Source organism: Syngnathus acus, chromosome 19 (assembly GCF_901709675.1).
Source record: "Syngnathus acus chromosome 19, fSynAcu1.2, whole genome shotgun sequence".
NCBI lineage: Eukaryota > Metazoa > Chordata > Actinopteri > Syngnathiformes > Syngnathidae > Syngnathus > Syngnathus acus.
In genome coordinates, this window is record NC_051103.1 from 325080 (window position 1) to 340969 (window position 15890).

The 15890-nt window shown below is 47.3% G+C and overlaps 1 protein-coding gene across 5 annotated transcripts in view; it reads left to right on the forward strand.

The window, feature by feature from the left end:
* trdmt1 (tRNA aspartic acid methyltransferase 1) overlaps window positions 1-15890 on the forward strand; it is a 170002-nt gene that overhangs the window by 96899 nt on the left and 57213 nt on the right. For all 5 annotated transcript variants that reach the window (XM_037277492.1, XM_037277489.1, XM_037277493.1 and 2 more), the window contains exons 9-10: window positions 8229-8286; window positions 13142-13271. In XM_037277492.1, coding sequence (XP_037133387.1) covers window positions 8229-8286; window positions 13142-13271 — 188 coding nt within the window. The remainder of the gene's footprint in view (window positions 1-8228; window positions 8287-13141; window positions 13272-15890) is intronic.

Consider the following 15890-nt stretch of genomic DNA (forward strand, 5'->3'; position numbering starts at 1 on the left):
TATGTCCGAGTAGCTAGTGTTGTTGGAACTACGCTGTTGACTAGACCTATTGCGAGTCAGCTCCCTAAGATTAGCTTCTATGTCGGGGTGCTCTGCCCCCAGGAATACACATTACCGTGGCTGGATTTTTAAGCGTAATATTTCGGGTAATGGAGTCACCTATGACCAAAGTGCGAGGGCCAGTAGACCGAGATGACTTTGGACGGCTATGCGTCTTACCTGGCTTATCTGGGCTAGCGGGCTGACTACAGTCCGCGTCTGTGTCCGCCACATCTACTGTTATCGTGCAATTCTGCTCTAACTCAGGACGTCATGGCAACTTCATACGTTGTCAATAGCCACGGGTTTTGGCAACAATCCGTGCTGATAAAGCCATGCTCCATTAGAGCCCTGACTTTCCAATCATCCTCAGCCATTCTTCTGTGCTTTTCTGTACTGGTAACGCTGTACGCTTGCAAGGTGCTTGATTTGATTCAAGATTCAAGAATTTTTATTCGCCGTGTTTGAGCGTGCCAAACAAGGAATTTGACTTCAGTACATCACAGCCTCTGTTCAATATTTCGGTGTCTAACAACACTCAGGACATGTGAAAAATGACAAATATTCTAAAACATCCCCTTGAGAAGAGACCACAGATGGGAGGATCCCTCTTCCAGGATGACCAGGCTGCAATGGATGCAGAGAGGACACATAGTACAAATAATGTAGACAATTCAAAAAAGGTGTGGAGAGCAGGATGTTATTGCACAGCAATGACTCTGAGACTCTAAGAGTGGTGTGAGTTCATCAGCGCGACAGCCTGGGGGAAGAAGCTGTCGCTGTGTCTGCTGGTTTTGGCGTACAGAGCTCTATAACGCCGCCCGGAAGGGAGTAGTTCGAACAGACTGCAACCTGGGTGAGAAGGGTCTGTAGAGACGTTACTTGCACGTTTCCTGGTCTTGGACAGGTACAAGTCTTGGATAGATGGGAGGTTGATTCCAATGATGTTGATCTAGCAATCACTTCTCCAACTGTCCAAAGTAATGAACAGTATGGCAGAGGGATGAAGAAGAGAGTGCAGGGAGTGTGTAGTGGGTGGACAAAGGTGGCAGGAGTGATTTGTGAATGAAGAATATCTGCAAGACTGAAGGGGAAAGTCTACAAGGTAGTACTGTGAACAGCTATGTTGTATGGCTTAGAGACGGTGGCACTAACAACGGGCAGGCAAAGCGCCTCAACCAAGGGAGGAGTAAGTCCCTCCATGTGCATGTCTTCAAGTAATTAGCACGGGTGGGTCCAGTAACTTCCATGGGTGAAGTGCGCTCACAACTCGCTCCTCAGCTCTGCCACGGGTCTCTCGCCATTCCACTGTGTCTTCGGATACCAGGCGCCTCTCTTTAAGGAACAGTAGTGGAGCGCCGTCTGTCCATCTGCGCTGGTTTGCGTGCTCCGCTGCCACCGGGTTTGGGCCAGGCCCGGGCCTCCCTCCTTCGTTCTGTTTCCAGCTATATCCGCCGGGCTAGCAAGCACCGGACTCCGGCCCCAACGTACCGGGTCGGGCAACAGGTGTGGCTCTTGGCGCGCGACTTGCCTCTACGGGTCGAATCCCGCAAACTGGCGCCCCACTATGTGGGACCCTTCCCCGTCAAGAAGGTAATCCACCGCTAACTTCCACCTGTCATGCTCTTCTTCTTCTTCTGTCATATGACTTCAGACTTGCAGCTCTGTTGAGGCGAACCAGGTCAACGTGTCGTCGTCCAGATCAATCAGGCCTTGTTTGCCATTCGGTGGCCGGTTTTTGGGGCAACTGCTGATGATGTGGTCTACCGTCTGGACTGGGTCCCCACACTCGCAGGAGGCAATATCTGCGAATCCCCACTCTTCATTGCAGCTCCATAGCGTCCAACGCCTGTCCTCAGGCGGTTGAGGGTTGTCCACTGTTTCCGGGGCAAGTCCTGGCCAGAGACGTCTGTGGGGTCATTGATGTAGTGATGCAGCCTAGATGGTTGTCCTGACTTCCACTGTTCTCTCCATTTGGTCTTGACCCAGGTGGCCTTGGAAGTTAAAAGTTAAAGTTAAAGTCCCAATGATCGTCACACACACACCTGGGTGTGGTGAAATTTGTCCTCTGCATTTAACCCATCCCCGTGTGATTTTAATCCATCCCCTGGGGGAGAGGGGAGCAGTGAGCAGCAGCGGTGCCGCGCTCGGGAATCAGTTGGTGATCTAACCCCCCAATTCCAACCCTTAATGCTGAGTGCCAAGCAGGGAGGCAATGGGTCCCATTTTTATAGTCTTTGGTATGACCCGGCCGGGGTTTGAACCCACAACCTTCCAGTCTCAGGGCGGACACTCTACCACTAGGCCACTGAGCTGTCAGCTGATGTTGTGCTGAGCAGCTCATGGGCTTGGATGGCAAAGGGGCGTCGTGACTAGGCGCACGCGTCGTGGTGTCTCTGTGACCATCTTATGGAGGAGGTGGGATTCACTGGTCTGTGCCTTTCGGGAGAAGGCCAGCGTGGCTGCTTCTTGTCTGATGTTAGCCGGGGCGATGCCTGCGAGGACGGGCAGTTGGTTTACTGGGGTGGCTCGCAGGCACCCCGAGACAGTCCGCAGGGCGCTGTTAAGGGCAACGGCCAACTTCTTGACATTGGGGCTACGGTACCAGGCCGGGTCACAGTACTCGGCAGCTGAGAACACGAGGGCCAGCGTGAACATGTGCAGTGTCTTCGTCGTGGCTCCCCACGGCTAAGCGGCGTATAAGGGCGGCACGGGCACTTGTCTTCGCCGTGGCACTGTCCAGGTGTTGTTTGAATGTTAGTGCTCTGTCAAGCTTCACACCGAGGTACATGGAAACGGGCTGATGCTGTAGCCGGGTATTATCCACCATGACGTTCAGCTCACGAGCTGCATCCTTGTTGTTGAGGTGGAACATTGAAGATGTTGTCTTGCCCATGCTGAGCTTGAGATGCCAATTCCTCATGTATGAGGACAGGATATTCATGTCCTCGGAGAGGCCCTGTTCTGCTTCTTCCCAGGATGGCTTACTAAGTAGGATGGCCAGGTCAACTGCATAGCCATACTTCTTTAACTGGGTTGCAGGCAGGTCATGAATATAGAAATGAATGAATATATTGAACAGCATTGATCCAGGAGTTTCATATGCAGCCCACGCATCCAGACAGTGTCGTATGCAGCTGTGAGGTCAAAGAAGACAGCGCCAGCCTTCTCCCCTACTTGGAAGCTGTCTTCTATGTCTTGGCACAGAAGGGTCACCTGGTCCGCCGTGGACCTATCGTTTCGGAAGCCAGCCTGTTCTCTCGGCAACTGGGGGCCGATCACTGGGTTGAGACGTGCATGGAGGAGACGTTCCGGGAGCTTGTATGGAACATAGAGCAGTGAGCTGGGTCGGTATCCTTTGGGGTCATCACTAGGCTTGTTTGGTTTCAACAGCGCAGTCACCTTTGGCACGGCGCCAGATCTTTGGTAGCTTCACGCACCAGAGACACATTGAGAGGAAGGAGCACAGCCAGTCGGTTGCCTTCTTGCCTTGATGTTTTATGTATTCCGGGTGGATGCCGTCGATGCCTGGTACCTTACCAGTTTTCAGCCGTTAGATGGCCAGCCCGATTTCTTGTGTTGTGAAGTCGTAGGATAGGTTGAAATCACAGCCTGGTGCCCTGTGCAGCTCATGGACCCTCGTCGATGTTCTTCTGGTGAAATCCTTGTCTGTGTTGGGGAAGCGGCCATTGCTCAGCAGTAGTGACGCGATAGAGTTTGCAGAGATGGGACATTGTGCTGGGATTGTCGACCTGCCCATCAGCTTGTTCATGGTCTGCCACGCCCGACGGCTAGACAATGTGAAGTCAATTGATTCCACTGTCTCCGTCCATCTTTGCCTGCGTTTCTCATTTAGTCTGTAGATTAGGTTGTTCGCAACTATGTCCCTGTCTTCACTAATTTGTGATTGTGTGGGCGCGAATGCCGCAGCAGTGCCGCTGGGGCATACCATTGTATGTGGGGGGGTTCACGCACAGGAGGCCTTGCGTGAGGGAACAGCACCAACCAGTGCAGGAGGAGTCGGGACATGTGACAATATTACCGTATTGGCCCGAATATAAAACTGCGTTTTTTGCATTGAAATAAGACTGAAAAATTTGGGGTCGTCTTATATTTGGGGTCTAGACATCGGGTCTAGACATTCATTTACAACGCTAGATGGGGCCAGATTAAAGCGAATGCTGAACTTAACTCCCTAGGCCAAGGCGAACCCCTGTCATGAAGAATAAAAATAAGAATAGCGGTAACACTAAGAAGAAAAATAAAAAGTAGCGGTAAGAAAGAAAAGAGAACAGAAAATGGAGAAACATAGTGACAATCTGGAGGAAAGTAGAGCGAAGATCGGCCAGGTGAGAAGTTACGGCAGAGTCTTCAAACAATTGGAAAGCGGCTCTAAAATATTGTGTTCCAGAGTGTAATGTACGGAGATGGAGAGCTCAAAAAGATCACCTAATAAATGCTCACAATCAGAGAAAAGCTCTCCGTGGTCCTTAGAGCGGCCGCTTTCAAGAGCTAGACAGGAGGGTGTGTGCGTACGCGGACGAGAAACGAAAGGACGGGATGCCCATCAGCAGAGCTGCCATTCAGCTCAAGGCCGTGGAAATAGCCAAAGAGCTAAACATACCCACCGCTGACTTCAAAGCAAGCCTCGGCTGGTGTAAAAGAATGATGCGGCGTAATGGACTAATGATGCGGCGTAACGGACTAATGATGCGGTGTAACGGACTAACGCTAGTCTAGCCCAGCGCCTGCCCTCTGACTCTGCAGAGAATCTGTTGTCTTGTCAGCGCTGTGATCAACTTAAGGAAAAACCACTCTACCCACTAGATCAGATTGGCAATGCTGATCAGACACCTGTGTTTTTTGACATCCAGACACCTGTGTTTTTTGACCTGTCACTGTACACAAGAAAGGGGAGAATTCTCTTATTATAAAATCCACTGGAAATGAGAAGAGCCGCGTTACCGTCATGTTAGCCTGTCTCGCAGACGGAACCAAACTCCCTCTGTATGTGGTTTTAAAACGTAATACAGTACCTAAGGAGGCGATGCCAGCTGGCATTATTGTACGTGCCCAGGAAAAGGGCTGGATAGAGACTGAGCTTGTACTGGACTGGCTCAAGGTTGTGTGGGGCAGACGGCGTGGGAGACTCAGAAAAAAGAGGAACATGCTGATTTTGGATGCATTTCGTGGACACTTTTCTGATCCAGTCAAAAAACAAGTGAAGGCGATGAATGGCGACTTAGTGATCGTTCCAGGGGGAATGACAAGTCAGCTGCAGGTGTTGGATGTTGTGGTCAACAAACCATTTAAAGACAATCTGCAAAAGAAATAGACAGAGTGGCTCCTGTCTGGTGATCACGCACTAGATTCAGAAGCCTCCGGTACGTTTGCTCTGTGAGTGGATCCTCCACACATGGAGAGCATCATCCACGGGTTTAAAAAATGTTGTTTATCAAATGCCCTGGACGGCAGTGAGGATGACGTGCTATGGGAGGAGCCAGCGGAGCCAGAGGATGGGAGTGAGGACAGTGACACTGAGTACAGCGAGGCAGAGGATGTTTGTGAGGAGTAATGTCACACATAAAACACATCTGCAAAACCTCCTTCTTCCACCTCAGAAATATTTCCAAACTCCGCCCCACACTTACCCTGACGGATGCTGAGAAACTTGTCCACGCCTTTGTCTCCTCAAGGCTAGACTATTGTAACGCACTCCTCATCGGGATCCCTAGCAAGAGCCTCCAGAGGCTTCAGTACATTCAAAACAGCGCAGCTAGGATCCTGATGAGGGTGCGGAAAAACAATCACATCACACCCATCCTCCGTTCTCTGCACTGGCTCCCCATCAAATTCCGAATTGATTATAAAATCGCCCTCCTCACTCACCACTGTATCCTCGGACATGCTCCCCCATACCTCAAAGAACTCCTTGCCCCAAAACCTGCCACCCGAAGCCTCCGCTCATCCAATTCACACCTTCTCCATGTTCCGAAAACCAAGCTGCGCACCATGGGCGACCAGGCCTTCTGCCATACAGCCCCTACACTGTGGAACTCCCTCCCCGACCACCTAAGAGCACCCCAATCCACTGACTCTTTCAAAACTGGACTTAAAACTTACCTCTTTACCTTAGCATTTCCGTAATTTCTCTCATATCTTGGTTGTCGTCCAGTTGTTTTATAGTTGTTTTATACTTGTCCTTGTTTTGTTTTCTTGTTTTTTATCTGCCATGTAGCACTTTGAGATTCCCCCGAATATAAAGTGCGTTATAAATATAATTTATTATTATTATTATTATTAATGTTCAGCATTAAACAGATCTCAGCTAGTCTCAAGTTTAAACCAGTTTGCATTATTTTATTGCAATGTTTTTCCTTATTCAAATTTGTTTCAAGACTACAGGTTACAGTTAGACTTCACTTTGATGGTTAATGCAGTTATTGCAATGTTGTTGTTTTATCACACTAGATTGGTTTATTTACATTTCAAAAACCAGAAGCCATTCATTTACAAATGTGATTGCACTTTAGTTTACAAATTTAAATGTTTAGATATTAAGATGTGATAGACAGTTTTTGCATCATTTGTATAAAAATTAATATTGGTGTTCAAAAAGTGTTTTTTCAAACTTGAGTCTTGAAAAAGAGGGGGTCGTCTTATAATCAGGGTCATCTTATATTTGGGCCAATACGGTATGTGTTTGTTCTTTTTACTGTAAAGCATATGCACAGAACAGTGAGAATGGTTATTAAGGGAATGGGAAAAGTATATGCAGTGTAAAAGTATTAGGGATGGTTTACAAAGCCGTAATATTGTGTATAGGACCACAATGCAACGGGAAATTCATGCCCAACCATGACTTACTACTTTGTTTTCGCTGTGCATGATGTCCCCCAGATTAGTGTAGTGTGTTAATCCTGAAGGTGGACATTTTGCATCACTTGACAAGGTAAACCACACTTCAAATTAATTTACAATACATTAATGCCCTCTAGCGGCCAACAAGAAACACTACGTGTTGTAAATTCCAAAAGTTCATAACTACATACATAAATACATATACCGTTTCTATTTCGTGGATATTTATTGATTGTGCGTGGTTCTGGAACGCATCTCCCGTGATAAACAAGGGATCACTGTATTTATTATATTACCGTATTTTCCGCACTATAAGGCGCACCTAAAAACCTCAAATTTTCTCAAAAGCCAACAATGCGCCTTATAATCAGGTGTGCCTTATATATGGACCAATATTGAGCCACTACAGCAGGCGTATCCAAAGTCCGGCCCGCGGGCCAAATGTATATATCTTATATATGGACAAAGTTTTAAAATGGGCCATTCGTTGAAGGTGCGCCTTATAATCCGGTGCACCTTATATATGGACAAAGTTTTAAAATGGGCCATTCATTGAAGGTGCGCCTTATAATCCAGTGCTCCTTATAATGCGGAAAATACGGTAGTCTGAACCAGAGTTACCAAATCTATTTTCTCCCGCCGTGTTTATGGTGTGTATAGTGGGGTTTTATTTTGAGAAAACTTGGCATCCTTGAATGAAAGTGAACTGTCATTCAAAATCGTTCATTGGCTCCAAAATGTGTGCATTCACAAAAATGTTCACAGAATAACAGTGCGCTACGTTCAGTTTACATTCAACCAAAATCTGAATGTGTTCATGAACTTTCGTTCATTGAACGCATTCAGGTACAACACTGCCTGTTAAATATAGTCTGGATCTCACTCCTCACACACACACACGGAGGTGTAACAGTTGAGTTGCGCATGCACATCTCAGAACAGAAATACCAAATAATTGTTTTTCCTCGATTATATGAATTTTTAGATCGTCTGGAGCTAAAATAGTAATCATGATTAAAATTTGATTAATCAAGCCAACCCTAACTTACATTAATTTTCATACAATTGATATTGATCACTTGTTTTTATCCAATCCCATTACCTCCCACATTGCTACCATCAGTTCTGAGTCTAAACAGTGTGTCTTAAGTTGTGGTTATTGGCAAAGTTTAGTTTGCCAACTAACCCCAAAGATTTTAGAATTGGAGTTGTGGCTTTTTATTGTATCTCAGGAGACGACTTGTTCCACAGTTTATAAATAAGGGCCCTGTTTTTTGTGCATGTCATTTAACATGTAATGATTTTCTTTTTTGTGTTTTAATTAAAAGCTATGGACGGTATGTGGAAGGAACTGGCTCAGTATTGCAATGCTACCTGGAGACAGAGGTATGTTTGAAATTATTTTATCATTTGAAACAAAACAAAGGTTGTGAGTTTGATTCCGGCTCTAGCCTTCCTATGTTGCGTTTGTATGTTTTTTCCTTGTTTGTATGGGTTTCCTCTGCGTACTCCGTTTCCTCCTACATTCCAAAAACATGCACGATTAACCACTCCAAATTGCCCAAATCGTGCAGCCCTACTTTAGACGTATTTGTCTATTACAGCCGTTTTTCAAAATACTTGAGAAAATATTCACAAGATTGGAGCACTTTATCACGAATCATAATATACTGTACTAGTAACAATATGGCTTAGACTTAAACTTAGACTCAACTTTATTGATCCCTTGGGATTGCTCCCTCAGGAAATTCTGGTTCCAGTAGCTCACACAGAAATAGTACAAATGAGAGCATTGTTAAAACAAAGATGAAAGTAATAAAGTACATAGCAATAAATAAAGTGTGCAGTTAGGAATAAGATGGTATGGAAGGCACTGGAGAAGTCCAGGAATTCAAACTCAAAAGCTTTATTGTCTGTTAAAAGAAACATAATTTCTGGGGGGCATGCTCCATAAAGCCTTTCCATGGAGCAAGACGGTGTCAAAAGCCTGTCACTGAAGCCGCTCGTCTGCCCGGTGACGGTGCTTTACAGTGGATATTCAGGGTTGTCTTTAATGGACAGTAGCCTGGCCAACACCCTCTGTTCTGCCACAGACGCCAGATCAAGTAGCTTCGTGCCCACAACAGAACCCGCCTTCTCCACGTTTGTCCAGGCAGGAGGCACCCCTCTTCTTGATGCTGCCCCCCCCATGCCACCACAAAGAAGATGGAGCTCGCCACAACAGATTGCTAAAACATCCGCAACATCACATTGTAGAAGTTTTTCCTGGCATGAAGGACCCTGTAGCGACATCATGATGGAAAGAGCTGGAAGGACTTGTTCAGAGGATCGGAGGAATCAGCTGAGATGCCCTTTGCTTGGCTGTGGAGTTGAGTGAGACTGGCTTGAGGTTGCCCCGTTATCTTGTTTGCTTGAGTGTTAATTTGGATTTATTTTTGACAGTGACAAAATTAAACCAAGATGTGATGTTATATGAGATTATGGGTTCAATGAGAGATTTGTAGGCAGCTGTTAGAATGTCTTGATTAACCTGAAAGATTCTTAGTTTGCGAAGCATAAACAGACATTGTTGTGCCTTCTTGTACACAGTGTCTGTGTGCTGGGAGAAAGATAGGTGGTTATCCGATAGGACCCCTAGATATTTAAAAATGTTGACCTGCTCCACAACTTGTCTATTCAGCGTCAAGGGTTCGAAAAAGGAGTCCTTGCTGTGGCTTTCCCCTAGTCCAGGTGTGAGTGGACTCAGTGTAGTTGGTAGAGGGCGGCATTCCCCACTCCCACACCTGGCTGGTATACAAACTGCAGGCGATCCTGAGCGTGTTGCACTTGAGGTCTGAGAAGATTGAGGAAGAACACCATTTTCACTCATCAAATTTGTCAAAGAAATCACAACTGCAATAGAAAATGAAAAGTATTCCTAGATTTGAAAAAGGCACGTGATACCGTAGATCACAGACTATTACTCAGGAAACGGCAAATATATGCCATTAGAGGGACAGCACTGACATGAATAAGTAGCAAGCCACACAATAGATATCAATATGTATAAACATAAACCTTTAAATCCCAATTGCAGAAAAATACACGTGGGGAGCTTCAGGGATCAGTACGAGGACCATTACTGTTCATACTATACATAAACAACATTTGTGAAATATCAAAAACCCTCAAAACAATGCTATTTGCAGATGACACAACCCACTTGTGCCATGGTGAGAATTTGGAGGAGCTCTTAGAGAATGCAGAAGAAGAAATACATTAAATGGACGTGTCACGTGCGGAATGGAGCAGGGCGGCCAAATGCAGCTTGGACCACGGTTTATTGAAGGGAAAAGGGTGGTGGAGTAGAGGATGAGGGGAACAAAGAGGCTGGAGGACATAGCAGGATTAACAGAGAGGCAAACAGGCAGGAACAAACTGGCAAACCGGGAAAAAGGCAGGAGCAAACAGGGAGGACGACAGGACTGGCAAACAGGACGGGCTAATAGAGACAGGCTTAACAGAACGATCCGAAAGGGAGTGACACGCAGACAGGATTTAAATACAAGACTGGTAACGAGAGGCAGGTAACGGCAATGACAGTGATTACTGGTAGGAGGACACAGGCGGGACAGAAATGCGAACGGAAATTATGACAACACTGACACACAAAAAAACGAGGAGGAGCGGAGACGAGACGTGATAGGACGGTAAAGAAAAATTGGCACATACGTGTATATGATAATTGGAAATCATTGTACAGACTATCGCTTAAACTGTCCAAAAACAGCTATCAATTGCTGAAATTTACATGGACATCTCTACCTATGACTACTTCAACATATTAAAAAGATTAGCCTGACCATGGTTGATTTAAGAGCAAGAACTGAGCAGCCTCTCTGCAGCTAAAATGCGCTGTCTCATCTAATTCCTTTCACCTCTCACCAACATACAAAACACGACGCGTTCCGAGATGCTTTATGTAAGCTTAATTGTTCATGCGGTGTGTATATGTTATCAATTGGAATTGGTAAGGGGTCATTTGACATACATTTACCCTGAAGTCCACAAATGGGGTACCATCTTGGCCGACTGAGGCTAAGGCGCTGCTTTCGGGAGACTCCGTGAGAACGTGTGGGAGCGAAGGGGACTCTGTCCACCAAGCTGAAGGTCTACCGCACAGTGGTTCTTACCACCCTTCTCCATGCAAGCGAGACCTGGACGGTCTACAGCAGACACACCCGACAGCTCAACCATCTTCACCTGAGTTGCCGCTGCAGACTCCTCCGCATCAGATGGCAGGACAAAATAATAATAATAATAATAATTCATTAAATTTGTATAGCGCTTTTCAAACACCCAAAGACGCTTACAGGGAACAAGGCAAAGACATACATGAGGGGAGGGGGGACGGGGAGGAAACAATCGGGTAAACTTAAGAAGAGGAAACCAGTTATGGGTAGGGGAGGTCATGCGCTTGGGAGAAGAGGTAAGTTTTTCGACGGGACTTAAATATGGGGAGTGTGGGTGAGTCACAGACAGACTGGGGGAGAGAGTTCCAGAGTCGGGGTGATGTGCAGGAAAAGGCTCTGTCACCGAAGGATTTGAGTTTGGATTTTGGGACTGTCAGACGTGAAGTATTGGAGGATCGGAGGGGACGGTTGGGGCAGTAGGGGACAAGGAGGTCGGATAGGTAAGTGGGAGCCAGGTGGTGAAGGGCTTTGAAGGTGAGGAGGAGTATCTTGAAGATGATACGCTCCTTCATGGGGAGCCAGTGAAGAGAGTGGAGAACAGGAGTGATGTGTTCACGGGACCGGGTGTGGGTAAGGAGGCGGGCAGCAGAGTTTTGGACTAGTTGAAGTCGATGGAGTGAGTGAGCAGTGATTCCAGTGAGAAGGGAGTTGCAGTAATCAAGCCGGGATGAGATGAAGGCGTGGATGAGAGATTCAGCGGCAGGGAGAGAAAGGCAGTGCCGGATTTTAGCGATGCGTCGGAGGTGGAAGTAGGAGGTCTTGACAACTGAGCTAACATGAGGTTGAAAGGACAGTGTGGGGTCAAAAATAACGCCAAGATTGCGTGCCAGAGGGGAGGGAGTGATGTTTGAGGAGTCGATGGTGAGTGTGATGGATCCAGTTTTGTTAAGGGAGGATTTAGTGCCTATGAGGAGGAGCTCTGTTTTGTCACTGTTGAGTTTGAGAAAGTTGTGGGTCAGCCATGCTTTTATTGTAGAGATGCAGGTTTCAAAATGAGTGAGGGAAGGGTTACGGGTTGGTGTCGTACGTATGTAGATCTGGGTGTCATCAGCGTAGCAGTGGAAGTCCAGATTGAGTTTGCGGATGACAGTACCAAGGGGAAAGAGGTAACAGATGAATAGGAGGGGGCCAAGAACTGAGCCTTGGGGGACCCCTTGTGTAACTGGGGAGAGGATGGATGTGTGACTGGAGAGAGAGATGAACTGGTTTCTGCTCCCTGACACAAAGGTTCTTGAGCGAGCCGGCATGCCCAGTGTCTACACCCTCTTACAGAAAGCACAGGTCAGATGGGCTGGAAACGTCGTGAGGATGCCTGACAGCCGACTGCCGAAAAAGCTGTTGTATGGCGAGTTGTGCCAGGGCAAACAGACCGTGAGAGGACAGAAGAAATGCTTTAAAGACAGCCTGAAAGCTTCCCTCAGAGACCTCAGCATCGACACCAACAGCTGAGCGATGCATTCTCTGGAGTTTGGGCAAACTGGCGATGCAGGCTCACGACTGGAGCTAGCTACATTGCGGTTCGATTATTGCGTCTTTAGTACAGCGCAGATTTTTTCCCAGCAACACAAAGGCCCAGAGAAAATGTGCTGAACGCAAGGCCCACACTGCCGCCATTACAGCGACTACACCCACCCATTTATTTGGGTTGTTTGAATGATTTTTGTCTCTGGTCCCCGAGTAATCGATTCCAAAGAGGTGGGTTTGTGAGCACCCTCATGACATCAGGCATGCTGTGATCATGATGGTATAATTTCAGCATTCCATAGACATCTATGATGCCAACACCCTCATACACGTCATTGGAAATTTCAATTGGGTTCAGGATAGTAGTAGGGCCTTAACACAAGTCATAACAACACGTAGCACATTTCAAAAGTTCTGCCCTTTGAGTTGGGATTTTGTAGAAATAAACATGGAGGCCATTTTTATTTTATTTTATTATATTTCTAATTGAAGTAATTTATAATATAATCTTTAGAATCTTAATGTTTCACTTTGTTGTTCTGTAGATCGAGAGTGTGTTTAAAAATCTGGACCAATTCTCTGAAGAAGAAAAACTTCAACAACTGCAGGGACTGAAGCTTCGTTATTTTACCCCAAGAGAAGTCGCCAACATAATGGGCTTCCCAAAAAGCTTTTGTAAGTATGAAAACCATCACCACTGTTGTATAGTTTAAAAAAAAAGACTAACATAGTTCTATCAACTATCCATCCATCAATCCATCTTCTTCCGCTTATCCGGGGTCGGGTCGCGGGGGCAGCAGCTTCAGGAGGGACTCCCAGACTTCCCTCTCCCCAGCCACTTCATCCAGCTCATCCCGGGGGATCCCAAGGCGTTCCCAGGCCAGCTGAGAGACATAGTCTCTGCAGCGCGTCCTGGGTCGTCCCCGAGGTCTCCTACCAGTGGGACATGCCCGGAACACCTCCCCAGGGAGGCTTCCAGGAGGCATCCTGATGAGATGCCCGAGCCACCTCATCTGGCTCCTCTCAACGTGGAGGAGTAGCGACTCTACTCCAAGTCTCTCCCGGATGACCGAGCTTCTCACCCTATCTCTAAGGGAGCGCCCGGACATCCTGCGGAGAAAACTCATTTCGGCCGCTTGTATCCGGGATGTCGTTCTTTCGGTCACGACCCATAGCTTGTGACCATAGGTGAGGGTAGGAGCGTAAATCGACCGGTAAATTGAGAGCTTTGCCTTTTGGCTCAGCTCTCTCTTTACCACGACGGACCGGTACAGAGTCCGCATTACTGCCGCGCTGCACCGATCCGCCTGTCGATCTCGCGCTCCATCTTCCCCTCACTCATGAACAAGACCCCAAGATACTTAAACTCCTCCACTTGGGGCAGGATCTCATCCCCGATCCGGAGAGGGCATTCCACCCTTTTCCGATCGAGGACCATGGACTCGGATTTGGAGGTGCTGACCCTCATCCCGACCGCTTCACACTCGGCTGCGAACCGCTCCAGTGAGAGCTGGAGATCACGGCCTGAAGAAGCCAACAGCACCACGTCGTCTGCAAAAAGCAGAGACGCGATGCTGAGGTCCTCAAACCGGACCCCCTCAACGCCTCGGCTGCGCCTAGAAATTCTGTCCATAAAAATTATGAACAGAATCTGTGACAAAGGGCAGCCTTGGCGGAGTCCAACCCTCACTGGGAACGAATCCGACTTACTGCCGGAAATGCGGACCAAACTCTGGCATCGGTGATACAGGGACCGAACTGCCCTTATCAGTTGGCTCGGTACCCCGTACTCCCGAAGCACCCCCCACAGAACCTCCCGAGGGACACGGTCGAACGCCTTCTCCAAGTCCACAAAACACATGTGGACTGGTTGGGCGAACTCCCATGCACCCTCGAGGATCCTGCTGAGGGTGAAGAGCTGGTCCAGTGTTCCACGGCCAGGCCGAAAGCCACATTGCTCCTCCTGAATCCGAGGTTCGACCTCCCGACGGACCCTCCTCTCCAGCACCCCTGAATAGACCTTTCCAGGGAGGCTGAGGAGTGTAATTCCCCTGTAATTGGAACACACCCTCCGGTCCCCCTTCTTAAAGAGGGGAACCACCACCCCAGTCTGCCAATCCAGAGGCACTGTCCCCGATGTCCACGCAATGTTGTAGAGCAGGGGTGGCCAACCCGCGGCTCGCGAGCCGCATGCGGCTCTTTGGCTGGTTCCATACGGCTCTTTTACGTTCATATCAACATTTGTGTTTATTTTTTGTGCGTATTTGCTTCGCTTGAGTTCAATATGGTATTTTGGTCAAACGCGCATGTGCGTGAGGTTAAATCCCGCCAAGGAGGAGGGACGAACCCATTTGAGGAGTGTCAATTTCGCTCTAAAAATGGCAAGGAAAAAATGCACAGCTAAACGAATATATGAGGATGAACACAGGACGTTTTTAACAGAGTTAAAGTTGTTTTTTGTTGAACACAATGGCAAGCCATTCTGCCTGATATGTCGGACGTCATTAGCGCATTTAAAAGCTTCAAATGTTCAGCGCCACTTCAGCTCACTTCATGCCAATATCGATAAGTACTTTCCAAAAGGGACTGAATTTCGCAAGCACAAGTTTGGACACTTTGAAAAGTCAGGCAGAAAAATAGGTACAGTTTTTCAAAAAAATTACGAAGCACTCAGAGACTGTCACGCTTGCATTGTTTCAACTGGCTTGGAACATTGCACGGGCTAAAAAGCCATACAATGAAGTGGAGTTTGTTAAAAAATGCCTCAGTGACGTTATTGAAATCTTGTCTCCTGAAAACGACAAACTAAAACGAATGGTCTGTCCCGCCACACATAGTAAGTGAAAAAACGTATTATATTTTTGTTTGTGGAATTTGTTGAACTGAGAGTTTGTCTGTGTGAGACAATGCACACAATGTTCATTGTTGAAAATGTGGTCTTTGGTCTGTGGTTTTAGTACTGTAGGAGTCAATTTGTCATTATCATGTTGGTGCGTGACATGATAATGTCACACAATAAATTTGGCTGAGCAGAGGTGTGTGTGTGTGTGTGTGTGTGTGTGTGTGTGTGTGTGTGTGTGTGTGTGTGTGTGTGTGTGTGTGTGTGTGTGTGTGTGTGTGTGTGTGTGTGTGTGTGTGTGTGTGTGTGTGTGTGTGTGTGCGCACGCGCGTTTGTGCGTGTGAGTGTGCGTGAGTGTGCGTGCGTGTGTGTGAGTGTGTGTGTGTGGGGGGGGAATGTTCATGTGTATGATGTGGCTCTTTGCGATGACACAGTAAAAAATGTGGCTCTTAGTC